At 46.3% G+C, this 27,443-nt stretch overlaps 1 protein-coding gene and 1 long non-coding RNA gene across 2 annotated transcripts in view; both read left to right on the top strand.

The window, feature by feature from the left end:
- The window catches only part of LOC310707497, a 579,039-nt gene extending 552,051 nt beyond the window's left edge, over nt 1–26,988 (top strand). Inside the window, exon 2 of the long non-coding RNA XR_014526514.1 lies at nt 25,616–26,988. This is a non-coding gene — a long non-coding RNA (uncharacterized lncRNA). The remainder of the gene's footprint in view (nt 1–25,615) is intronic.
- Nucleotides 429–26,988, top strand: NCEH1 (neutral cholesterol ester hydrolase 1). The gene is made up of 5 exons (XM_083504446.1): nt 429–836; nt 11,722–11,950; nt 12,844–12,913; nt 20,443–20,614; nt 24,452–26,988. The coding sequence occupies exons 1-5, from the start codon at nt 585–587 to the stop codon at nt 25,067–25,069; spliced, it is 1,341 nt and encodes a 446-aa protein (XP_083360572.1). The 5' UTR covers nt 429–584; the 3' UTR covers nt 25,070–26,988.
- Nucleotides 26,989–27,443: the final 455 nt, after the last annotated feature.

The following is a 27,443-nucleotide window of genomic DNA, read 5'->3' as shown; positions in this document are numbered from 1 at the left end:
CTCATGTTTGTAGCTTCGAGAACACCATCCAACCATCTCGTCCTCTGTCGTCCCCTTCTCCTTGTGCCCTCCATCTTTCCCAACATCAGGGTCTTTTCCAGGGAGTCTTCTCATGAGGTGGCCAAAGCATTGGAGCCTCAGCTTCAGGATCTGTCCTTCCAGTGAGCACTCAGGGCTGATTTCCTTAAGAATGGATAGGCTTGATCTTCTTGCAGTCCATGGGACTCTCAAGAGTCTCCTCCAGCACCAGAATTCAAAAGCATCAATTCTTCGGCGATCAGCCTTCTTGATGGTCCAGCTCTCACTTCCATACATCACTACTGGGAAAACCATAGCTTTAACTATACGGACATTTGTTGGCAAGGTGATGTCTCTGATTTTTGACTTGGGCGACTCAGAATAAAGGATGGTTTTCCTCTCCTTTCCTTGCACCGCTTGCGCTCGGCCCCTAGGTGTCTCTGCGCGCGGCTCGGCGCCAGCAGCGCCCCAAATGAAAACAATCGCAAGGACACGAGGGCTCGCAGGGGACGGAAGAGTCTGGACTTCCTCTGCTGGCTCTCCCCTCTGATTGGCTTGTGAAGGTTATGAAACCCTTGAATGGGCGCTGCGAGCAAACTTTGCCGCAAAAAAGTCACCCCTTGGCGAAAGGAGCCGGAGAGGCGAGGCTGCGCGCTCGAGCATCCCCACCGCCCGTCACCATGAAGTCCGCCGCGGTGCTCTTGGCTGGGCTGCTGGCTCTGACTGCCTATTATGTCTACTTGCCGTTGCCCAGCACCGTCTCGGAGCCTTGGCGGCTGATGCTGCTGGATGCTTCGTTCAGGGTGGCTCAGCAATCGGTAAGGCGGGGGAACCCCCCGGCACCTCCTTTCTTCCCAAGCTAAACCCCTCTGTACCCCTTCCAGATCTCTCTCCCCCACCACCACCTGGGAAGATAACGGCAGGCGCCGCGCGGAGCGCATTGGCGATCGTCCCCGTCGGCTCTCCGCGATCGCTTGAAGCAGAAATATCCGCTTCAGGGTCTAGATAGGCGGGGATCTTCTGCCTCTTTTGGGGGGCGGCTTGAAAGCATCTCTCAAGCGGATGTCGGCGGCGATGCTCAGCTCGCGCCGCGGTGCTGCAGTGAGAGCCGCGGGGCGCGCACCTAGGCGTGTGTTTGCTGTGCGTAATGGAGAAATCGGCGCTTTCCTTCCGTTTCTTTCCTCCTGCGCCGGCGACGTTTCAGCGTATCTCTTTTCTAAAAATGGGGGTGGTGGGCGCTTCCTCCTCCCACCCACCCCCCTTTTGCACCAGGTTAGAGAAAAGGGAACCGCGGGGGACGGCCAGCCTTTAAAATACAGCAAAGCAGCCGTTTCAGCGCTGGGCAAACCGGGCTCTCTCGCCTGACGCAGCAGATCGCGCTTGGTGCGTTCCGCTTTTCCAGCCTTCCCTCTCGCGGTCCCGCCCCAGGCGCCCTTTTCCGATCCACTGCGGCTCATGACTCGTGGGAAGGGCATTGGAGGCGCTGCTCTGAACTGTTAATATTTATTACATTTGTAGACCGCCCTCGCTCCGAAGATTACAGGGCGGTGCGCAGCGTGAAAATACAAAACGTGAACGCAAAATACATAAGGAAACAAACAAAAGAAAAGCATTAACCCGCCCCAGTCTTCTTTCATGTAACCCAGGGCAGCAGAACTTGTGGCCCTCGGGAGAGGAAGGCCTTGAGAGCTTCTAAAGGTCCCGGGTTCAATCCCAGGCAGCTTCTGGTAGGGCTGGGACATACTGCCTGCCTGAAACCCTGGAGAGCAGCTGCCAGTCAGTGCAGACAATATGTGCTTTATTTTTCTTACATTTTTAAAATATCCAGTCTTTCCTTCAAGGGGCTTTAGGTGGTGTAGTTGTTCTCCCCTTCTCCATCTTATCCTCAACAACAACAACCCTGAGAGGTAGGTTAGGCTGAGAGTTGACGCCTGGCCCAAGGTCACCCGGGGAGCTTCACAGTCAAGTGGGAATTTGAATCTTAAGAACATCTGGGGTGGGCAAAGGGGCCCCCATCCTTGCTGTGGTTCCTCTAGGATGGGCATGTTTAGAAATGACCTCCTGATTGATAGGAATGGGGGACCCTTTCTGACATGCATGTGCATTTTCTAAAGGGGATTCAAGGACTCTTGCCTTGCTCAGCTGCAAAAAAAAATAATATTTATTCGTTGTATTCCTGAGTTGCCCCATAGCCTGGAGTCTCTGTGCAAAAAAAACAACCATGTATTAAAAACATTTTAAAAACCCAATGCCCAAATTGCAAAGAGTTCAAAACACCTAATTGGCACTATCATATCGCCCAGCCTTCTCCAATCTGATGCCCTCCAGGTTTTTGAGCTGCAATTCCTATCAGTCCCAGCCAGCATGTTCTTAAAAAATGCAAAAAGCTTGAGATAAGGAAGAGGCATTTGTCTGATGCTGGAAAAGACATTTACGCAAGTGCTATGCAAGCCTCTTTGGGGTGAATATTCTACAATTGCAGGGATAACAGGACAGTGCCAGAAATGCCCCCTCTCTTGTGTCTAGCCTCTACTTCAGCTTCAGGGTGTACGCAGAGTAGGGCTGTCTTACCCATAGGCGCTAGGGGTGCTGGGTGCTGGGCTGTCAGGGGCGCCAGGCCAAGAGTTCAGGGCCCGAGAGTTGAGTCCAGGGAAGAGCCCGCCAGTTGGTCGGATCACCACGGTGGGCTCTTCTGCTGCGGGTAGCTCTGCGCCGCAAGTTCAGGGGCAACCAAGCCAGAGAGACACTGAGGCAGCTGACCGGCTCTGCCCTCCTGCGTGCCTGGGACTGGGCAACTGGGGGGGCGCCGGGGGGGATCTTAGCACTCCGATGCCACATATGCTTAAGACAGCCCTGAAGCAGAGTATACACCTAGGGCAGCGTCTGTAAAGGTAAAGGGACCCCTGACCATTAGGTCCAGTCGTGACCGACTCTGGGGTTGCAGCGCTCATCTCGCCGGCATACAGCTTCTGGGTCATGTGGCCAGCATGACTAAGCCGCTTCTGGCAAACCAGAGCAGCACACAGAAACGCTGTTTACGTTCCCGCCGGAGCAGTACCTATTTATCTACTTGCACTTTAACGTGCTTTCGAACTGCTAGGTTGGCAGGAGCTGGGACCGAGCAACGGGAGCTCACCCTGTCGCGGGGATTTGAACCACCGACCTTCTGATCAGCAAGTCCTAGGCTCTGTGGTTTAACCCACAGTGCCACCAGCGTCCCTAGGGCAGCATCTGTAGATCTTCCTTATCACCTGGTTTCCCTATCTGAAACATATTTTCCTTCCAGACATACTCTAGTAAACTATGTTGGTTTGAGAAGCCTTCCTTCCATATGGCATTGCCATTTATTTGTTTATTTGAAATATTTCCCTGCGCTGCTGCCTAGCCCAAGCTCCCAGGTGACCCACAAACCCAGAAATCCAAGACAAAGCAATGAAACCCTTTGACAGATAACAAACACATTTTGCATCTCGCCTGGTCTGCTTGAAAAAAGGATGTCAGTTGGTGGTGTTCACGTTTAAAATATGTGCCCTTGGAATGCAAATCAACTTTTTGTCTGATACCTTTGTGGTTTTTAAGCTGTGCTCCAGGGAATGCTGGGGGGGGGGGGTCTGGAAGCTGATCAGAGATCCCTTGGTGCAAAGATGAGCAATGGCATAAGAGCTCTGCAACAGATTGCTTTCTCCGCCAGAACTAGACTTCCTGCTCATACGACAGGAAGGGGGAACCTGTGGCCTCACCACTCAAGGCCAACAGCTGTTCTGGCAAGGACTGATGGGAATTGGAGTCTCACAACATGCAGAGGGCCACAAGTGCCCAAGAATAGCATGGTTGTGTGTGTTTTAAAAGGTCACACACTCTGTTTACGTGATGCATTGTCTTGTATGAAATGAATGTATTTTCTAGCAAACTTTCCCCATGGCACAATCAGGCCAAGACTTAACTTCAGGGTTCCACTTAGCAATAGGGCACACACAAGCCCTACAATGCAGCCTTGCCATATTCATTTTATTTATTTAATGGAATTTGTAGATCACTTAATTGTAAAAAAAGTGGTTTACATGAAATTATTGATAAAAACCCAAAGTTAAAACAAGCTGGACCAAAACAAAACACAAAACCAAAATAAAACCAGCAGTTAATAAAATAAGATTTTAAAATACATGTCAACTTTACGTATCTGGGGAGATTTGCCTAAAGAAAAAAGGTCTTTAGCAGGTGCTGAAAATAGTACAGCAAAGGAACTTGTTTAATATCAAAGGAGCTGCCACACTGATGGATAAGTCCCTTGGAACTGCAGAATAAACATTTTGTGGCACTTGTAAAAGTGCCAGTTCTGCAAAGTGAAGTGGTCAATTAGGCATATATGAGGTAAGTTGATCCTTTTAAGTAAACTGGCTTCAAGTACTTAGCAATATGCATTGCCATTGAAACAAGACCTGCAGCCCGTAAGACTATAAAACGCATAGCCTAACATCACAGAACTGCACTACTGGGCTTCCAGAATCCTCTGCTAGACAGAGAGGTTGCTCTCCAGATGTACTGATGCAAAGACAGTTTCATGGAAAAAAATTAAAAATTTGTAAACCATTGAAATAACCAATGTTGAAGGGTGCATTCGACACCTTCCCTTACCCCGTCCCACCCTTAAACATTGTTGCAGGAGCAGAACTGGTTTGTAAACCTGAAAGGCAGAATTGTTTCCTGAAGTGCTTTCATTCCTTTGGTGAGGTGACCCAGGCTGCTTGACTAGCCTTCTCAATGGCTTAAACTAATAGAAAAAAACCATTCATACGGCATGAATAGAGTGTGCCTGCACCATGTGCAATTATTCCCTCCATTTCTGAAGTTATGGGGTGAGTGTGGATCATTATGTAGCCAAAATGGCAACACCCATGCCCAAGGAGGAGATTTCTTCAGGCTTGTGGGGGGCGGGGGGACTGCCAAGGGAGGAAGTGAGCCAGTGTGGTGTAGTGGTTAAGAGTGGTGGACTCGTAATCTGGGGAACCGGGTTCGCGTCTCCGCTCCTCCACATGCAGCTGCTGGGTGACCTTGTGCTAGTCACACTCCTTTGAAGTCTCCCAGCCCCACTCACCTCACAGAGTGTTTGTTGTGGGGGAGGAAGGGAAAGGAGACTGTTAGCTGCTTTGAGACTCCTTAGGGTAGTGATAAAGAGGGATATCAAATCCAAACTCTTCTTCTTCTTCTTCTTCTTCTTCTTCGTATAAATTAAAATGAATAAATATGAATTGGGGAGGGGGGAACCTGAGAGACTTTCCAGTGAGGACTGGCATGCTCAGTCGACATGGAAAACGGTTGAGAGCAGTGTTAGAAACTGAGATGTGAAAGCTAGGAGCTAAATGGCACCTTAAACCTAGGTTATGGGCACAGCAATGGAATGTCAAGGCACAGAGGGGGAGTGGGTGGCTCTGTGGGCTAAACCTCTTGGCTTGCCAATTGGAAGGTTGGTGGTTCGAATCCCCGTGACAGAGTGAGCTCCCGTTGCTCTGTCCCAGCTTCTGCCAACCTAGCAGTCCGAAAGCACACCAGTACAAGTAGATAAATAGGTACCACTGCGGCGGGAAGGTAAATGGCGTTTCTGTGCCCTCTGGCTTCCATCACGGTGCTCTGTTGTGCCAGAAGCGGTTTAGTCATGCTGGCCACATGACCCAGAAACCTGTCTGTGGACAAATGCCAGCTCCCTCAGCTGGAAAAGCGAGATGAACACTGCACTCCATAGTTGCCTTTGACTGGACTTAACCATCCAAGGGTCCTTTACCTAGGTGCAATTTTTTAAAAACAAGGATACAAAGCTGAAAATGAATGAACTGCAGCCAAAATATTATGTTCATTTTTCACCTGGTCTAGTACGTCCCCTGCCCATACCCCTGATATTCTTCAGAGGGTCTCTTCTCCAGTCTTCAAGAGAGGAGTGGGGAAGCAGAAAAAGGCCCTCCTTTCCTTCTACTCTGCAGCTTTAATGTGAAATCTTAGGTGCAGCACTTAGGCACCCAGGGCTCAGAATCTGCTCACGCTAATGAAATCCCCTGTTGCAAAATGTGCCTAGAACAATGAGGGTTTTGAACACTGGTTGGGAAAAAGAAAGGGGGGAATGAAATGGGGTGTCATGAAAAAGAGAGAGTCTGGTTGGCTGAATAGGATCACTCCCAAATGCAATATTTTGTTATAGGCACTGCTTCCATGCATTAATAGCCATTAATAGAGTTATCCTCCCGTGAATTTCTTGAGTCCTCTTATTAGCTACTGTAATCATGCTTTGTTTATCTGGTATGTACACTGTCATTTGCTTACTCTTCTGCGGTAAGAAAGAACTAGGGCAGGGGTGGAGAAAGCGTGGCCTTCCAGGTGTTGCTGAACTATAGTCCCCCTAAGCCCACCAAGCCTAGTCAATCACCAGGGATGATGGGAGTTCTAGTTCAGTAAGATCTGTAGGGCCAAAGGTTCCCTGGACCTAGGGAAAGGGCCATAGCTCAGTGGTAGTGGGAATGCTTTGCATACAATAGATCCCCGGTTCAGTCCACGGTCTCTCCAAGTGGGACTGGAGAGACTTCTGTAGGACTGGAGAGACTGGCTGCTGCCAGCCAGTGTAGAATATACTGAGGTGCATGGGCAAATGCTCTGACTTGGTGGAGGTGCATGCCGTGAACCATGCTTTTGTTGCACTACAAATTACTTAGGTCTGGTCTATAAATATCACAGAATGAGGCAGTAGAATGGACTGCTCCACTTTGGCCTGCAGGGGCAGAAGTCACATTTTAGAATGGACTCCTGGGTTGAAAGCTCGCTGGATACAGAAAACCAGCACAACAGGGCTGTAGCCTTTCTCAACCTTGGGTTCCCATATGTTTTTGGCCTACAACTCCCATCAACCCTAGCTAGCAAGGCCAGAGCTCAGGGATGATGGGAGTTGTAGTCCAACAACATCTGGGGACCCAAGGCTTAGGCCTTTTTTCTTAGGCTTTGCTTATGTTTTCTCTTCCTCTTTCTTTCTTTCTTTCTTTCTTTCTTTCTTTCTTTCTTTCTTTCTTTCTTTTCTATACTACCCTTCATCCAAAGATCACAGAGTGGCTTTCAATATAAAAGCACCAAAATACATATCATAATTCTGTGTTTCTCAAACATGCGTCTCCAGCTTTTGTTGGACTACAACTCCCATCATCTCTAGCTACCAGGACCAGTGGTTGGGCATGATGGGAGTTGTAGTCCCCCACCCCATGCAGGAAGCTCAGAATCAGGGCATGGTTCTGACCTATCCTGGGTCAGAATTTATTGACCTATCCTGACCTCATCTGGCTCGCCTCTTTGGTCCTAGAATTATACGGATCGCAGCATGCAAATTCTTAGCTGCATTGCCTTCCTAGGTCTCTGACAGCACAAGGCAATTGACTGAGACCAACCAGCAAGAGAAGTCTGGCTGAGGACCCCAAAAGTCCTTTTCGCTGCAGCGACTTTGCAAGGGCACCTGAAATTTGTTCTGTACCTGCAACTTAATTCCTTCCTGGGACACCTTGAGCCTGATGAGATCTACAACAATAAGCTGCGTCATCTTTGTTTAGGGAGGTAGCAGCCGTAATCTGCTTTGTTCTGGGATAAGCTGGTGCGGCAGGGGCTTGGGAGCACGTGGATCACCTTGCTTTTGGCTCAGGCGAATTATGTCTTGCATTTGCTATAATGGAGCGTGATGGAAGAGGGGTTAAGTCCATTAGGAGAACATCTGGGGATCGGTGGAAAGAGCGCAAGTCTTGCATGCGAAAGGTTCCAGATTCAACCTTTGCCATTTCCAAGTAGGGCTGGAGAGAAGCTGTCTGAAACCCTGGAGAGTCGCTCCCAGTTGATGTAACTGCCTCACTGAGGGATCGGGATCCAGATACTGTGCTCACGTACTGCTTGCCCTTATTTCCTTTGCTTTCCTCCCTCTGAAGGCTGTTCTACCCATTAGATTAGGGGTGGCAAACCTGTCTCAGCCTGAGCGCCACACTTCCTTCCAGGGCTGCATACCGCTGGTGAACAGGGACAGAGGCAGGTTATTTTGGACAATATATTGATATTATCGCCCAGCCCTATCTTGAATATCTCATTTGGAAGGTTTCCAAACCTCCTCCCCCAAACACCCCAAGATAAGACTTTGCAATTATCACCACTTTTGTTGTTAAAACAGCAAACCCTTAGATTACTGGGTGAAAGGGCAGTTTTATCATATGATATCTTTCTTGCTTTCGGATGAATATAAAAACACACACACAACCTTTTGCATAATTTGTATGGCTAGACAGTCAGCAGAGCTGGGTAATCTCTGCCCTCAGTCGAACCCCAAAGGGAGAAAGTATTGGGACAAAGGGGAGCAGGCTGCAAGCACATTCAGAAATAGGTGAAAGTTCAGTGGCCGCATTTAAAGAAATATAAAACCATCTGGCACTGTCCAAAGGCAAGAGGGAAAGGAGTCGACCTTGGCAGAACTACTATATCAGTTATTAGCAGGTTTTGCCATATGAAAGAGCAACATAATACAACAGGTTTGAAGTCCACATTGTGATATCTGTTTCATAGTTTTTGACCTGGCAATATATCACGAATCATGATGTGTGTTAGGGCTGGGTGATATATCGCCCTAAACCGGTTTCAAGTCCATATCATATTGGTTTCAAAAAAATTTGACCAGGCAATGTATTGTGAATCTCTCTGTGTGTGCTAGGCAAAAATCCCAATGTGGGGGAAACTGTGAAGCCAGCCAGTACCTCTACATAGCTCCATCCTTATTTCAGACATTGTGATATATTGATATACTGTGACATTTAGCTGGCGATATATAGCAATGTTGAAATCCAGATATCACCCAGCCCTAATTCTAGGTTGTTTGGAGTGAGCCCTTGGCATGGTGCAGACATCACACTAAGCAAAAAGAAAGCTCCACAGGTCTGCGAGCACACAGGCTCCCAGAGAGGAGCTCGCAGCTGCTTTCGCTCCTTCCTGATCCTTTTTGCTGCCATGCAAAGCTAAACTATGGTTTTGCATAGTGCAGAGGTGGGCAGCCTGTGGTACTCAGGCTAATAACATGTGGATAGAAAGTAGGGAAAGAAGTGGCAGAAATAACTGTAAAAGAAGTGCCCTGCTGACATCTTCTACCGGTCCACAATAGAAAGTGTCCTTTCATACTGCATCACGGTGTGGTATGCTGGTTTGACATCAGCTGATAGGAAGTGCCTACAGAGGGTGGTGAATACAGCACAAGATATTATAGGCTGTCCCATGAATCCACTGTATGACATTGAGGAAGAATGTTGCCTCAGGAGAGTGAGGATAAATCTCAGGGATGGTTCACACCCTGGCCGGCACTTTCTTGACCTCCTGCCCTCGGGTAGAAGATATTGAAGCATGATTAGTCGCACCAACAGGGTAAAGAACAGCTTCTATCCATGGGCTGTTAGGTTGCTGAATGAAAAGATAACAACAGGGCAACTGACTTTTGGGTTGGGTGGGTGTGCGTCAGTAAACGAGGGGAATTAAGACTAAGAGAGCTGAGTGGGGGGTGCTTGTGTAATCTCTCTGTATACAAGTTGTACAAGTGACAATAAAGTATTTCATTTATTTGGCTCTGGCCTTTGTAGCTCCCAACAGATTGTTGAAAGGGAATGTGATCTTTGGGGTTCCCTCCCCGTGATTTAGTGTTATGTGAATTATCTTTAGGTTCATTAAGTCTCCTCTCCCCCTCGAGTGGCGCCATGAGAAGATTAGAAGGTTTAACTTCCATTTTTACCTAACCATAGTTTAGCACTCTGTCTGAACCCAGATATGCTGTGGTTAGACGTAACTATGATTTGGGCCCTTCAGTTTTAGGGAAACAAGCCCACTTCAGTCTGTGGTTAATGAAGTTGCCTTGCTTTCAACAAACTGCAGTTGAGCTTAACCACAGTTTAGCATTTAGATGGAACGCTAAACTGTGGTTAGTTGAACATGGAAGTGAAAGTTTCCAAGGGGAGGCCCAAGGTTTGTTCATGTAATGCTTAGTCATAGTTTAGTGTTAAATTGGAACCCAACCCATTACCTTATATGAATAATATGGACATTGGACAAAAAATAGGTTTCTTTACTCATATACACAAGTTGCTAGTGCAGATAAATAATTCTAATTTAAATGTTGCACTGCGATCCTGTTCATTTGTATTTTGAAATTAGCCCCACCGTTTTCAGTGAAGCTTCCTTTCAAACTACCTATGCATAGATTGCAGTGTTAATTGATACCATTTTCTATGTCCTATAGAAATCCCTTCCCGGTGTGGCATATTAGGATTTTGCAAATCTGCTGTTGCTTTTTGCTACCAGTGGTGAAGGGATTGCAGTTTTTGTAATGGTGTCTCAAATTCACACTGGGGTTTTAGCAGAGCATTCAGGCAATTGCTTTGCTACATTTCTTTGTTGGTGACCTTGAGAGTGCCAAAGCGTTTGTGTGAATGGGCCCTATGTTAGAAGAGCGGTCATTTGGTTGTTCAGATGGACACCCATCGTGTGCTGCTTTTTGAAAAATGCCGCAGTTAGGCAGCCCTTTCACTTTAATACAACTAGGTTTACCTTATGACCCTTAATAAGACAAAGGTAAAATGGATGCAGGTGGCGCTGAGGTCTAAACCACTGAGCCTCTTGGGCTTGCCAATCAGAAGATTGGCAGTTCAAATCCCCATGATGGGGTGAGCTCCCGTTGCTCTGTCCCAGCTCCTGCCAACCTAGCAGTTCAAAAGCACACCAGGACAAGTAGAAAAATAGGTACCACTGTGGCAGGAAGGTGAACAGTGTTTCCGTGCAGACTGGTTTCCGTCACGGTGTCCTGTTGCTCCAGAAGCAGTTTAGTCATGCTGGCAACATGACCCGGAAAGCTGTCTGTGGACAAACGCCGTCTCCCTCAGCCTGAAAGTGAGGTGTGCGCTGCAACCCCATACTTGCCTTTGACTGGACTTAACCATCCAGGGGCCCTTTGCCTTTTACCTTATGACCCTTAGTTGTGGTTGGAGGAGTACTTTTTTAAAAAAAGTTTTGCAATTGATTCGTCACTGACATGTTACAAAATCTCTGCTAAAGGTTCACTTCTCTGTTCCTTTGACATGCCTACTTTAAAAGTCAACAACAAACCATTCAGGCACTCTGCCATATTTTTGCTCTCAGGCCTTCCTTGTATCGTTTTATTGTTTTAGCACTTTGGGCTGCGGGTTAGCTACCCCTGCTTTAGAGCAGGGATGGGAGGACTCTTTGGCCCTCCAGACATTGATGAAGCCAGCTGGGCTGATAGCAAGAGACTGGGAGTTGTAGTTCAGGGACAGCTGGAAGGTCGCAGGTTCCCTTTCCTGGCTTTACAGGCATTGGTAACCTGATCTCATGCTGAGGCAGGAAACATTAACCATGCAATCCTATACAATCAGCTCACAATTAAGTTTCAATGGGACTTACTCCCAGGAAAGCAAGAATAGGATTGCAGCCTTTGTGTTGATGGAGGAAGCAAATCCGCCAGCCAAAGAGGGTCATTTGAGCTTCTATTACTTTAGCAATCCTACTACTTTAGAACAAGTAGAAGGGTTCACACGTCAAGGCATGTTCTTTGGCAAAGTTAATGCTTACAGGGGTTCTTGCTTCCCTCCTTCTTTCAAACACCATCCCCCCCTTTTTCAGCTTTGTTTCTCGTTCTTCTCCTTCTAGTGCAATCTGGTTCATTTCCTGGGACTTGGCCATCATCTGAGAGCCCTGAACTTCTTGATTGGTGCCTTCGACCAGCTGAATCCACAGTCCTCGGAAGGAGTGAAGATAACAGATACTCAGTTTGACGGCGTGGAGGTCAGAGTGTACGAGCCACTGGCGAAAGGAGGGGCAAAGCTAAGGCGCAGTGTGGTCTACATCCACGGAGGAGGATGGGCCCTGGCAAGTGCAAGTATGTCTTCTGGGCGGCTGCCATGTGCTCTTTCCACTGCATCCTTCCACACACCTGTTTTGTGCTCTCTGGATAAGTTAACAGCAGTTTCCCTCAGGACCACTGAGTGGTTGATGTAAGGTGGAAACAATAGATGCAAAGAGTCCTAAGTTGCAGAGAAAGCAGCCTCGTGGCAATAAATGGCTGCCTTCAGGTGTCTTCTAAAAGTCAAATGGTTGGTTTTTTTCCTTGACATCCAATGGGAGGGCATTCCTCAGGGCGGGTGCCACTACCGAGAAGGCCCTCTGCCTGGTTCCCCGCAACCCCACTTCTCGTAGGGAAGGAACTGCCAGAAGGCCCTTGGAGCTGGACCTCAGTGTCCAGGGAGAACGATGGGGGTGGAGATGCTCCTTCAGATATACTGGGCTGAGGCGGTTTAGGGCTTTACAGGTCAGCACCAACACTTTGACTTGTGCTTGGAAACGTACTGGGAGCCAATGCAGGTCTCTCAGGACCGGTCTTATATGGTCTCGGCGGCCGCTCCCAATCACCAGTCTAGCTGCCGCGTTCTGGATCAGTTGTAATTTCCAGGTCACCTTCAAAGGTAGCCCCACGTAGAGTGTATTGCAGTAGTCCATTATCTCAAGGTTATAAGTGCAAACCGCATTCCTCTCTGACCATTGGTCATGCTGGCTAGAGGTGGGGTTGCCAAGCAACATACAGAAGTCCCTGCTGCTGATTTAAAGGATTCAATCTTGATATATGTGATAGCCCTGTAATTGTCCTAAGTGTTGATTAGTTTTAACACCTTAGGTGTTTAGTATATTCTTAATTTGCAATCTGCCCTATGACCATTGCATAAAGGGTGATTTGGACACGCCTCATGAAATAACTAGTTGTTTCTCTGATTCCAGGAGGAGGTTACTATAACAATCTTTGTTCAATTATGGCTGAATCTCTGGACGCTGTAGTCGTTTCAATCGAGTGAGTACAGCAAGCATGGGATGAGCTAGTACATCTTGGGTTTCTTTTCTTTTTTTAATTTTTTTATTAGGTAATTCAACAAAACATATTATCTTAAAACATATCATCCTTAATTCCCCCCCATTTCCTCTCTCCCATAAAATAACCCTGCCCCCGCCCCCCGACTTCCCTCAGTTCCAGTCTCTGGTTTCTTTATAAATGCTATTCTCTGCATGTTACAGAATTGTATAAGTCCTTAATTCATCTAAGTGATTAAGCTTGTGAGTGTTTATTCAAAGCCTGCCAAGGAGTCCAATTCACTTTGTTGCATCTTTAGATACTTTGTAAAAGGTTCCCATTCCTCTTTAAAGTCACAGTTCTCCTTGTCCCGTCGTTTATGTGTCAGTTTTGCCAGTTCTGCATAGTCCATCAGTTTCTCTTGCCATAATTCTTTAGTCGGGATTTCCTCAGACTTCCATCCTTGTGCTATTAAGACGCTCGCCGCTGTTGTCGCATACATGAAGATATTTTTCAACTTCTTTGGCAGGTCTTTTCCTACAATCCCTAACAGAAATGCTTCAGGGTTTTTTAACAAATGTTAGACGGAACATTTTCTTCAATTCATTGTAGTACATCTTGGGTTTCAATGCAATTTGGATGGGTTGGAAAGGCTTTGTGCTTAAGACTAGCAAGACACAGTAGTTGCTCATGTTGATGATGTTGGCAGGTGGAGAGGAGCAGCTGTTCTAGCTTCCTGGCAGGTGGGTTGCTGTTACTGCCCACCCAAAAATATACCAGCAAAGCCAATCCAGAAATCCTGCCATTGAGTTTTGACTGTGCCACCACTGGCCCCAAGTAAACAACAGCGAAACACCTTTCAGGAAACTACCATATTTTTTGCTCCATAAGACGCACTTTTCCCCTCCTAAAAAGTAAGGGGAAATGTGTGTGCGTCTTATGGAGCAAATGCAGGGGGGAGGCAGGCAGGAAAAGCACCCAAGAGCCGCACACAAGCTCCGGGCAGCTCTTGCGGGCTTTTCCCCAGGAGGGAGAAGGGACTGACGCAGCCAGTCAGTCCCTTCTCCCTCCTCGTAGAAAAGCCCACAGGAGCCGCGCGCCTGTGGGCTTTTGCAGGAGGTGGGGGTATTGGCATAGCTGCATGCAGCCTCTCCTGGCTGGAGAGGTTGTGCGCGGCTAAAGAGGAAGCCAAGACAGCCAGCAGGATCCATTCCGCTCGCTGTCCTGGCTTCTGCCATAGCCACGCGCAGCCCCTCTGGCCGGGAGAGGCTGCACATGGCTGTGGCTTCTTTAGCCCCGCGCAGCCTCTCTCGGCTAAAGAGGAAGCCAAGACAGTGAGCGGGATCCATCCCGCTTGCAGTCTTCTTTGCTCTTTGGGGCTGGGGGGGGAAAGATTTTTTTCCTTGATTTCCCCCACTAAAAACTAGATGTGCCTTATGGTCTGGTGCGCCTTATGGAGCGAAAAATACAGTAGCACAGCCACGTTGCCCTACCTGGGAAGCCACCTCTGCATTTAGGATAACATTGCAATTATACATGCATTCACGCTTATAGTTTTTAGTGAGGAATCCGACGCAGGAACCAGCCTTGCTGTCTCCCGATTTCCAAACACAAATCATTCATCATTGGTGATTACTCATGGCCGAGTCAGATGCTCTTCCAAACACAATATGTTGGCTCTGTGTTATTATGAACGTTTCTACTCAGAAGTTAAGTGCCACTGTGGGGCATACTGCCAATTCAGGTTAAGTGTGTCTGGAATTGCAGGCCGAGTGAAGGACCACATTAATTCACCTGGATCGTCAGTGCTTTACAGGTATAAAAAGCATGTGGTAGAAAATACATGATGTCTGCAAATGGTCCTGTGTTTAATCCCCAGCATAGCATACCTAGAGAAGCAAACATTGGTGTAGTGATCTGATTGTCAATGAAATACAGTGGTGCCCCGCAAGACGAATGCCTCGCAAGACGGAAAACCCGCTAGACGAAAGGGTTTTCCGTTTTGGAGGTGCTTCGCAAAACGAATCTCCTATGGGCTTGCTTCGCAAGATGACAATGTCTTGCGAGTTCCTGCTGGTTTTTTCCCTTCCCCCTCCTTTTCCTAAGCCGCTAAGCCGCTTATCAGCTGATCTGATCAGCAGATAAGCCGCTAATAGCGCTAATCCGCTAATCAGTCAATGGGCTTGCTTTGCAAGATGAAAAAAACGCTAGACGAAGAGAATCACAGAACGGATTCTTTTCGTCTTGCGAGGCACCACTGTAAAGAAAATCATGTATTTGGTTTGCATTTTGAAATATGTATATGTACCGTATTTTTCCATGTATAACATGCCCCCATGTATAAGTTGACCCCTGTTTGGGGGGACTCCAAATTAAGAAAATGGGGGGAGATTGCCCAAAGTTGTTGAGCTTTTTTGGGGGGTTGCTGAAAATCACTCACCCGCCTTACCAACACTGCCAATCACACGCGCCGCCAAAGCCACCAATCGCCCGCCCTATTGCTGCAGCGGCAGCCAATGAACAGCAGGCCTTTCCACAGCCTCCAATCACCCACCTAATTGACGCAGCAGCAGCAGCCAATCAACAGCAGACATGGCTGCAGCCACCAATCAACCGCCCAATCATCGCCAACAATCTCCAGCTCATTGCTGCAGACAGTCGCCCATCCCCCCTCTGCACTATCCATGTATAAGACGACACACAATTTTAAGCATTATTTTATAATACAAAAACATCGTCTTATACACGGAAAAATACGGTATGTATAAGTTGGCTAACGGTGTCTTTTAATGGTGCATCTATGTGCCTTCCGTATGGTAGGGATAGGATGTATATTTCTTTGTCGCGGTGGTTGAAATGACCATGATGGTCACGACAACAATAAACTTTGTTTGTTTATTTTTTAAAGATATTTATTAAAGATTTTACACATTAAATTCACCAAACACATATAAAACCATCACCCAAATCCAACAGACAAAGAAAAACAGAAAAAAGCAAAAAGATTAACATATAATAGAAGACATACAACAAAATCAAATATCCAAGAACCGTATTTTCTTAGCCTTTTGGACTTCCTCACATCTCCCATTCCTGCGTTCCCAATTATAAAATTATAAACAGCAATTTATCACCTTGTTTCAACTCCTATTTTGTAATTTTCAAATATTATGTCTCCGACTCTAAATATTTTTATCAAATACTTAAATGCTTAATTTAGACATAATGTTATTCCAAAATTTATCTTTTTCTCAAATCTCACTTATTCTCATATTTCTTTCAACTAAATTGCTGGTGCCGTGTTGTTTTCAGTCCTGCATCCTTCTTAACACTCATACAATTTACAATGTTTTTGTAGGTAGTCCTTAAACTTTTTCCAGTCCTCTTCCACTGCCTCTTCTCCCAAGTCTCGGATTCTGCCAGTCATTTCTGCCAATTCCATGTAGTCTATCAGTTGCGTCTGCCATTCTTCCACGGTGGGCAAATCTTGGGTCTTCCAATATTTTGCAATGAGTATTCTTGCTGCTGTTGTTGCATACATAAAGAAAGTTCGATCCTTCTTTAACAATAAACTTTGGAAACAGACTCTGGGTAGCAGGGATGAGACGGTGAAGAGCAGCTGCCAAGTCAGAGCAGGCAGGACTGGTCCAGATTGTGATCAAATGACCTTACATCTTCCTAGGTGATAGGGATACAGATACCTCTTCCTTGTTGTGTTGTTGCAACAGTTTCCCCCCGTTCAGGGGCAAGTTCCTCGCATTGTAGCTCAGCCTTCTGACCTGGTGCCCTCCAGCTGTTCCTGAATTCCCCCCATCTCTGCCCTTCGACCATGCTGCCTGGGGCTGGTGAGAGCTGCATTCCCAAACATCTGGAAGGGTCCAGGTCGACAGAGGTTCTGCTGTAGCTTATAGATTCCAAAAAGATGTACACCGGGCCATTGATTGGATGCAGTGCCAGATTTACGTATAAGCTAAACAAGCTATAGCTTAGGGCCCCACTCTCTTGGGGGCCCATCAAAAAAATAAAGGGGAAAAATGATGTACAGTGGTGCCTTGCAAGACTAAAAGAATCTGTTCTGAGAGTCTCTTCGTCTAGCGGTTTTTTTGTCTTGTGAAGCAAGCCCATTGACGGATTAGCGCTATTAGCGGCTATTAGCGGCTTATCGGATCAGCTGATAAGCGGCTTAGCAGCTTAGAAAAGGGGGGGAGGGGAAAAAACCCGCAGGAACTCGCAAGACATTGTCGTCTTGCAAAGCAAGCCCATAGGAGATTCGTTTTGCGAAGCACCTCCAAAACGGAAAACTCTTTCATCTAGCGAGTTTTCCGTCTTGCGAGGCATTCGTCTTGCGGGGCACCACTGTACATTTCCAAAATATAAGATAAAAAAACAAATAAAATAAAGCCTACATACAGCAACCGTGTTTGTGGTGTGTAGGCTCCTGTGATGTAAGTAATGGGCCCCGCCTGCTAGCCTGCTCCCTAAAATATCACTGGTTTGCTCATTTCTATATATAGGGTGCCTACATTCTGCATGGACTGGTTGCATGACAATATGTGCAAATGGCTTTAGATACCTATTAGGTCCACAAATTACCATATAGCATATATTCAACACAAAAAACAGTGACAATTTGTTGTTGACAAAGGACAGCTGGACATATAAAGGGCCCCATTGCCTTCAGTAGCTTAGGGCCTCATCAAATGTAAAATCCGGCCCTGATTGGATGTATTGTTCTACTAAAACCCATTTCCAAGGCATTAAAAGAGGCAGCCCCCATTTAATTGGGCAATACATTGGAAAAGTGTAAGGCCTTACAGAAACCGCAAGTGACATGCAGCGTCTTTGAAGGAGGAGTTTCCTCTTCTTTCACACACACAGAACAGGCTGCCTCTTCAGTGATGGCATCAGTTACAACATGCAAAGGAAGAAGGCCTTTTTTCCAAAACTGTTGCTAGGCAATTGTTTGAAGAACTGATGGCTGTTTACAACGCACTTGATCAATGGACTCGGCTTTAATAATTGGGTGACAATCCTAGTGCATACTTCAAGGAAGTTGCTTTTTTAAATAATAATAATAATAATAATAATAATAATAATAATAATAATAATAATAAAGCCAGGTGCAAATTGTTAGAAGTCCATAGGCAAGAAGCTATTACATTGCAGGGGAATAGGACAGCAATATCCTATCTTCGTGCGTTATCTTCTCAAGTAAAGTTGACAAGCAAGGTGGGAAATGTCGATTGTGTACAACATTGGTAGGCAAACTAAGGCCCAGGGGCCGGATCCGGCCCAATCGCCTTCTAAATCTGGCCCGCGGATGGTCCAGGAATCAGCGTGTTTTTACATGAGTAGAATGTGTGCTTTTATTTAAAATGCATCTCTGGGTTATTTATGGGGCCTGCCTGGTGTTTTTACTTGAGTAGAATGTGTGCTTTTATTTAAAATGCATATCTGGGTTATTGGTGGGGCATAGGAATTCGTTCATTTATTTTTTCAAAATATAGTCCGGCCCCCCACAATGTCTGAGGGATAGTGGACCGGCCCCTGGTGTTCAAGCTCCACCCCCAGTTGACATTCCAAAAACTATTCATGAATTGGAGGGCGATCTTCTGAAGTGGGGAATATCCTATACCTGTGGATGTTCTGTTTGTGCTTTACAATCCTAGAAAAATCAGGTGTCTTAAACTTTGTGGGGGGGGGGTCCTGCACACCTACAGGGTAACAAGAGGTGGGGCTAGTATGCTTATTCCCCTTGTGTGTTTACTTAATGTGGGTCAATAACTCCTAAAGAGGGCTTAAAAGAGATCCTCGGTTCTTTCTCAGTGTCCAGAATGTTATGGGAGGGGGAGCAGAACTGAGAATCAGAGGAAACTGTCATGTAAGCATTATAGCAGAACATAAAAGGTAAAGGTAAAGGTACCCCTGACCATTAGGTCCAGTTGCGGACAGCTCTGGGGTTGCGCGCTCATCTCGCTTTATTGGCCAAGGGAGCCGGCGTACAGCTTCTGGGTCATGTGGCCAGCATGACCAAGCCGCTTCTGGCAAACCAGAGCAGCGCACGGAAATGCCGTTTACTTTCCCACCGGAGCGGTACCTATTTATCTACTTGCACTTTGACGTGATTTCGAGCTGCTAGGTGGGCAGGGGCTGGGACCGAACAACGGGAGCTCAACCCCTCACGGGGATTCGAACTGCCAACCTTCTGATCGGCAAGTCTTTAGAAGCAATTGCAGATGTTGAATTTTAAAGCTCTGGGATAATAGTAAACAGAACAGAGTGCTGAAGTACTAGTGTTAACTTTTTTTAAAATGCCCCTTTTCCCAGTTATTCTTCTTCCCCCCAAAAAAACAACAACCCAGTAACTGATTATGCAAAAACATAAATATTCTAGTAATGGGGTCTCTCCCTCTCTTTTCTAATTTATTCTGTGATGCCATCACTCCCAGTGGAATCCAGTGGCAAAGTAAGAGCTGAACTATAATGATGTGTGATTCTTTCCTTGAAGAAACCCCACAAGGAGAACTAGTTGCCTGATTTGCTCCCTCAAGGATCTTTTGCACTCAGATGGTTCATTCATTATCTCCCCATATTTACTGTTGTTTTCAGACACAATATATAAATACACACATATCGTTAGTTATAAATGTATGTCTGCAAATGGTTGTTTGTTTGTTTTTTGTTTACCCAAACTCTTGATTATTATTATTTTATTTAACAAGGTTTATCGACGGCTTAATTAAAAAAAATCCCTAAGCAGTTTGCATAAAACGTACATAGCACATTCATAAGAAAATACCAATAACTTTTTCAGAATGGAAAGTATTCTGTTTATTTTTATCCAGCTCAGGGCACCAACTGCCCTCTAGTGGCCTTATGTGCAAATGACCAACTTTTTACATAAAGAGCCAACTTTTGTAAGAAAACAAATGACAGCTTTGAGCAAGCTGAAGCTATGTTACATCTGGAATTTTAAGCGTGGCCGCTGGGCTTTTGTTGCTGTCTATAGCTGCCACAGAGTGATATTTGTCAGGGCTGTAGCATGCACCCTCCTCCCATGTTCCTGATGAAAAAATAACACACACATACCAGGTAACACACTCTGGTGTGTTTTGGTTCAAACAAACAGGAGAGCATTTATTGATATAGAAACATGCGTGAATTGGCTCTCATATCACAGACATTAGGAGGCCATTGCAACGTGTGCAAGTGTTAACGAGGGCCAGGCGGGTGAGTGCAATCCTCCATAAAAAACAACTCTGGGCAATCTCCAAGCATTTTCTTATTTTTTATTCCCCCATGTCTTATACATGGGGGCGTCTTATACACAGAAAAGTACGGCATTTTGTGAGAACAGGATTCTGGACTGGCCGGTCCATGGGCCTGATCTTGCAGGGCTGTGTTCTTCTGTTCTTTTCGACCATGACAGATTTCGAATACGGTCCGAAGGTAGGCTGAGGCCTTTGCCTTGCCCAATGTGAGCGCCGAGTCCAGAACACTGCTCCCAACAGAAACTGCTTATTTCGTTGCAGGTACCGGCTCGTGCCAGACTTCCACTTTCCAGTGCAGTTCAATGACGTCCTCCAGGCTACGAAGCACTTTATGCTCCCCGAAGTCCTCGCGCGATATTCCGTGGATCCCAGCAGAGTTGCCATTTCGGGCGACAGCGCAGGAGGAAACCTGGCTGCTGCCGTATGCCAAGAGGTAACACAAGTTCTTTAGTGATCCTAAAATGTGGAGAACATGCTGGGGACCATTACTCAGCATAGAGCCACACTGCAGAATGTCCCAGTGCCAACCCCTGTTTTCTGCAGTTTCATAGATGTCAACTTACAGATTTGAAAATAAGGGACCAGCAGCCTCGAAAATAAGGGATCAGCAACCCAAATAAGGGATTTTCCCAGCACAGGTATGTTCAACTTCTGAGCCCCTCCGAGCCAAAGGCAGAAAGCCCAGCCAGCAGCCAATCGAAGCCTCAAGTGGTGGTTCCCACAGCGCAGCAACCCGGCAAAGGGGATGCAGCAAGGAAAACCACTGTCACTTTTCCGCTGGGAAGCGCTGAGCAAAGGCAAGTCCCCAGGCAACGCAGCCGATTTGATCGGCACAAGGCATGCAAGCTCCACCCCCCAGTCGTTCTTAGACTCCTTATTGGGTGAGCAACGCAGCCAAGCAACACAGTTGGAGCCTCCCTCCTCCCTGGCCGGCAAGCAAAGAGGGAGAGGAGCTGCTTCCTTTGAAACCCGGGAAATTTAAGGGACATCATCAATAAGGGACAGCAGCGGGACACGGCGCTGGGATAAGGGAGTTTCCTGCCAAATAAGGGACGGTTGACAGCTATGTGCAGTTTGCAGCACCAAGTAACCGCAGACTACAGAAAACGGGGATTGGAAGCAGGAGAAGCAAAGCATGGCTCTAACATGAGTTATGGTCCCAGCACGTTTTCCATACTTTATGAAGAACATGGGCAGCCAACTGGCAGCCTCCAGTTGGACCACAGCTCTCATCAGCCCTGACCATTGGTCATTCTATCTAGGGTTGATGGAACCTGCAGACCTATAAGAGCCAGTGTGGTGTAGTGGTTAAGAGCAGTGGACTCGTAATCTGAGGAACTGGGTTCGCGTCTCCGCTCCTCCACATGCAGCTGCTGGGTGACCTTGGGCTAGTCACACTTCTCTGAAGTCTCTCAGCCCCACTCACCTCACAGAGTGTTTGTTGTGGGGGAGAAAGGGACAGGAGATTGTTGACCGCTTTGAGACTCCTTTGGGTAGTGCTAAAGCGGGATATTAAATCTAAACTCTGTAACACCTAGAGTAAGATTACCAGATTTTTTTCAATGAATCCGAGGGCACACTTTTAAACTTCAATGGATTTTGTATGGGGACTGATTTGTAAATCCGGGGTAAATTTGGTAACCTTTGCCTAGAGCACCATATTGACTATCCCTGATTTACAGTTCACAGTGAAATCTTCCACTGCCAACGCCCTTCTTCTTGCCAAAGCAGTAGCCAATTGCGCCCCTGTTTCCAGCAGGAAATCATTGTGTGGGAAGATGGGATATGATGCAAGTTTAAGCAGGCGTCAGTCATTGGTTTGGACTGTAAGCCAACTTCCAGGTTAATAGCTAATGGAATAATTAATGGGAAAGTGGGACATGAATGTGTTTGAAGAGTAGAACTGAGTCTAAATTAAAGCCTTATTTATTAAATTTGTGTACCGACCTTCATCCGTCAATCTCAAGGTGGTTCATAACAGAAAACTACAATATGAAAAACATATTGCGATGGCCATTGGCTATAAACAATAAAACTTCTACGAAAAACACCTGGTGCCTAAAGGTATGTAATGAAGGCGTCAGGCGAGTCTCCCTGGGGAGAGCATGCCACAAATGGGGAACCACTGCAGAGAAGGCCCGTTCTCATGTTGCCACCCTCCAGACTTCTTGAGGAGGAGGCACATGAAGAAGGGCCTCAGAGGATGGTCTCAGGGTCCGGGTAGGTTCATATGGAGAGAGGGAGTCCTTGACATTAGTTCTTGAATGATAAAGTTGCTTAACTTCTGTGCTTCCTTTTGACACAAACAATCTGTAAACTGCAGGACTTCCAACTTCACCCATCTTGAGTGAGGTTAGTTAGTGAAGTTTCTTATACGCTGTTGCTGCTTCCTGTTGACAAGTGTGGGTGTAGGCCTTCTTCTCAAGCACTAAATCAGGGATGGGGGACCTGTAGCCTTCTGGATGTTGCTGAACTCCAACTCCCAGCATCCCTGGCCACTGGCCACTCTGGATGGGGGCTGATGGGAGTTGGAGTCCCATAACTGTATTTTAACCAATTGTTTGATTTTGTGTTTTTAATGTATTATATATTTGGTGTTAGCTGCCCTGAGCCCGGTGTTGGCTGGGGAGGATGACGTATAAATAATAATAATAATAATAATAATAATAATAATAATAATAATTATTATTATTATTATTATTATTATTATTATTATTATAACATTTGGAGGACAGGGCACTAAATGTTCCATTAAATCATTGCAATAGGTGTGATGATGCCACAGCACAAATGTTGCAAGTTTTCAAGTTCTCCAGAGCTCATCAGGGAAAGAGGTTACCAAGGTTGTAGAAAGGCAATAAACAAGTAATTAACCCACACCTTAGGTAGGTTTCTACATGTGGATTGAGTAAGATGCCAAACTCTCCTCACAGGGGCTTTGATAACTGAAATAAGAGGAGGATACTTTGAGCCGAGATCCTGTGAATGTTTTGCCTTGTCTAAGGTGATACTGACTTCAGGGTAAACAAATGCTAGATTGGGTTGCATGACTGTCGAGTCTTAGAGACTTTCCAGATCGCTTACAAGAGGCAATTAAGTCTTATTTGTGCTCCATCTCAGCATACGCACTCTTTTATGGGGGGGGGGTTAACAATATTTGTTTGCTGCAGTGAATAAACGCCCAAGTGTCTGAAAGATTAACACATTTTATTCTGTCATAAGCTTTGGCACCTCACTCTTCTCAGACACATGGACTTTGAGCTTCCATTATCATGTGTGTGTCTACAGTATATACCCATAGGAATAAGAGGAGGAGAGAATGTAAAGGTTGGAGGTAGGGATCTCAAGAGGATTTCAGTCCAGGTCGGATTTTGCCATGAACTGCTCCTCATTTGTTTTATCAAACCACCTCTGCACCAGGTAAAAGCACTTTTAAAAATGGTGCAGGAAGCAGCAATATGTCACTTCCTATGTACAGTGGTACCTCAGGTTACAGACGCTTCAGGTTACAGACACTTCAGGTTACAGACTCCTTTAACCCAGAAATAGTACCTTGGGTTAAGAACTTTACTTCAGAATGAGAACAGAAATTGCGCAGCGGCAGCAGCCGGAGGCCCCATTAGCTAAAGTGGTACCTCAGGTTAAGAACAGTTTCAGGTTAAGAACGGACCTCCAGAAAGAATTAAGTTCTTAACCCGAGGTACCACTGTAATTGGATACACAAAGGGATGCTCTATCTGCGACAAAATGGCCGCCCTTTTGAAGCTGTTCTAAGCAGATTTACAGAATTTAAATGTGGGGTGGGGAGATAGTAACCCCTCTGTTCACCTCGTAAATACTCCACTCATATTTTTTGGTGACTATTCTGATGTCCAGATTGGAGATGTCACCAGAATTATCTTCTAAAAACTGTGCAGGAACCAGATGGGAAATACTTTACTGCATCCAAGTATGGGACCGAGATAGACTGGGGTTGCATTGTCTCATGGGAAGTAAATGGCAACAGAATGGGAAAAGTACAGTCTGGAAGAGTTCAGTTGGAGGATTGTCACAGAGTACAATTTATTCCACAAAAGCTTGCACCACCAAAAACAACAACAACAGTCTTGATGGCTTAATGTTCTGTTCTCTGATGAGAGTGAAATTTACTTTTGAGGGCATCAAAGAAAATAAAGCAACCCATTTCTCATTGTGTTTACATATGTTACGTTGCGATAGTATTGCATGCAACATCTGAATCGTGCCCTGTTTGTCTGCCTTGCTTCCGCAGATGACTCAAGAGGAAAACGTAACCACCAGATTTAAACTGCAGGCTCTAATTTACCCAGTCCTTCAGCCGTTCGATTTCAACACCCCCTCGTACCAGCAGAACGAAGTCACGCCTGTCCTTCCCCGTTTTGTCATGGTGAAGTTCTGGTTAGACTACTTCAACGGAAATTACGACTTTGCCCATTCCATGGTGGTCAACAACCACACCGCCCTCGACGTGAGTGAGGCCAATGCCTTCAGAGAACACCTGGACTGGACTTTCCTCCTACCTTCGAGGTTCAGGAAGAACTACAAACCTGTCGCACACACGACGGGAAAGGCAGAAATAATCCGGGACATACCTGCCTTGCTAGATGTCCGTGCCGCTCCCTTGCTAGCTGAGAAGGAGGTGTTCCGCATCCAGCCAAAGACTTACATCCTGACTTGCGAGATAGATGTTCTGAGAGATGACGCACTCATGTATGCCAAACGGTTAGAGAAAGCAGGTGTGGCGGTGACTATCGACCATTTTGAAGACTGTTTTCACGGCTGCATGATCTTCACCGTTTGGCCTACCAATTTTTCTGCAGGATTCCAAACCAGGGACAGCTACATCAAGTGGCTTAGTCAAAACCTGTGAAGGAAAGTGTCCCCCTTCTTAAAAACTAAAAACTGTAACAGGTCCCCAAGTCACGTGTCCACCTTTGTATGCAATCTTGTGCCATCTGTTTTGAAGACTTCGTTGGAGAGTTTTCCGTTGCAGCAGAGTCGTGTGCCACCAATGACTTGTATGATTTGCTTGGACTGTACACTGCTGGGGGTTTTTTTTTGGGGGGGGGAGTCTTTGGGCAGTCTTGAACCCAGACCCTAAAGGCATTACAAGAGAGCTGGACCCAACCTGTAGCAGAATGTGGTGGTAGGTGAGGCTAACGCTTCAGATTGCAGGAGGAGGAATGCAAATTCTTCCATGTAGAAGCTCTCTTCAAGTGGAACATTGACATTGCAGTGTAACAAATTCTACCCTGGCCCTCTTCCTATTGAGCTTGTTTTCTGCTTGCAAGGAAGGGTTTGTCTGTCAGCTGTAAGGAAGAGCTAAAAAACATGGGTTTTCCCATCTGCAAGTCTAAAATGGTATATAGTCCGTTGCACCATTTATTTCTGCTGCCTATATAGGGTGTGTATCCAGCTAAACAGTTCTGCTAGCAAAAGCATTTTTGGCTGCTCGGCAGAATCTCCTGTCGCTCTTCTCCACCCTGTGTCCCCTAAATCTGCTCTGGAAAGTTGGTGGGGAAACCCCAGAACATATTTAGGGGGCATATTTAGTTAGAAGAGGGAGAGGCTATTCCAGCATGTAGCCTGAAGTGCTTTTACCAGTGGAAATGCTTCGTTGGGTTTCAGCCATAGAGACTAGGTCCAAGTTATGTTCAAATTGCTGGGTAATATCCTTACTTCCCAGCACCCTTAACAAACTACAGTGGCCAAGATTATCTGTGAGTGTTGAAGTGGTATAATAGTGCTTTTAAATGTATGGTGTGAACGTGGCCCAAATCAAAACAGGGATGTTACTCTTAAGCACCACTGTCACTCTCAAAGACTAGGAGAAGCAGCCTATCCATCAGACCTGATTTGTGACCCGGCAAGTGTAAAGCAGCCCACCCCACCCCCATTTATTGTTTCCTGCCAGCCTGCTTTTTGCCATTTTGGAGGCTTGGCAAGCCACCAGAGGCCCATGCTTAGCTTAATGGGTTGCAAGTGTTTCGGACCTGGTGTAAACAGAAGACAGCGAGGCTGGGTCCCATAGCTGCAATCTTATCCTACAACATTTAGATTGGTTGCATCCTGTGCTGGTTGGTGCAGGTAGCTTTGGGGACCAAAAGCTCCGCTTGGGATTTCGAGAGAGCGCCGTGGGCACCAGCTACAAAATGGCGACACAAAATGGCCGCCACATTTAAAAGCACAGGAAAAGAGAAAAGGAACATAGCTTGGAATGGATGAGCATTACCCATACATACACACACAGGCAATGGGGAAAATGGACCTACGTCAGCCGCTGCCATGTTTGCTCACAGAGACAAACTTTTTGCACCTCTCCTCTGTTCAGAGACGATGGGAGCATTGGTGTTCTGTGGAATGTGGGCATGTTTAAAGGGTTAGAAGAGGCCGAGCCAGTGCAGGGAAACAGTCTCTAGTGAATTGTGGATTTTGGAAGGGACATTTCCCAAGACCTTTGGAGGGTACCATAGGTGATATGGGTGGGCAGACACAGTCGTGACCCCTGGTGTGGACAGCACTGACACAGACAAGACTTCAGTACAAGACAGTTTCCTTTGATGATAGTCTTCAAGCCACTTTTTTGTGTGTCCTAACATCAATGCAAGAGGCTCCCTGGTAGGGCTAAGGAGCCTCTCCCAGTAAGCTCTACACTGGCTACGTACAGCTTCCTCCTTTCTGATCAGGTGTTGATCCTGGGGAGATAGGAGCCAACGAATAATGTATCTCGCTCTTCCTCTGTACCACGTCCTTCATCCTGTGTGCTAGTATTTAAATCGTTGATCGTGACTGGAGTGAACTCTTTCTTCATTTGCCTAATCTGCAGGACAAGCAGGCGCAGCTATTCAAGTTCCTCGCTAATGACAAGGGAGCATAAAATGGGCTCCCAAGGACTATATTCAATGCATACCATCAAATGGGCTTTATTCCACAAAAACTTGTGCCACCAAAAAACAGTCTTTAAGGTGCCCCATGGCTTGCCCCTGCAAAAAGCCAGGCAACTTACAGTAATTTTGCAGCTAAGACCGCAATACCTTATGCTCGGCGACCAATACTTATTTTCTTTAAAGAGGTGCCTGGCTATTGTCCATCTGTATTTGATGTACTTTCATCCACTCCTCCCCCCCTCAACCATTCAGAATTTGCCTACTACATGAATGCTAGCCACTCATACCACATAGGATATTACTACCAACTTTGAAAGGAATTACTATGCTGGCTGCTTTCAAAACAAAACACCTGTC

Source organism: Podarcis liolepis, assembly GCF_965112155.1.
Source record: "Podarcis liolepis genome assembly, chromosome: 5".
In the NCBI taxonomy this organism is placed as follows: Eukaryota; Metazoa; Chordata; class Lepidosauria; order Squamata; family Lacertidae; genus Podarcis; species Podarcis liolepis.
Note: the sequence above shows the minus strand (reverse complement) of the source record. Positions and strands in the feature narration are given on the sequence as shown.

What these genes read in the sequence shown, in the direction of transcription:
- NCEH1 (XM_083504446.1), top strand. Translation starts at nt 585, where the DNA reads ATGAAACCCTTGAATGGGCGCTGCGAGCAAACTTTGCCGCAAAAAAGT. An exon ending in ATGGGCCCTGGCAAGTGCAA is followed by an intron (nt 11,951 to 12,843) that starts GTATGTCTTCTG and finishes CTCTGATTCCAG; the next exon opens with GAGGAGGTTACTATAACAAT. An exon ending in CTGCTGCCGTATGCCAAGAG is followed by an intron (nt 20,615 to 24,451) that starts GTAACACAAGTT and finishes TTGCTTCCGCAG; the next exon opens with ATGACTCAAGAGGAAAACGT.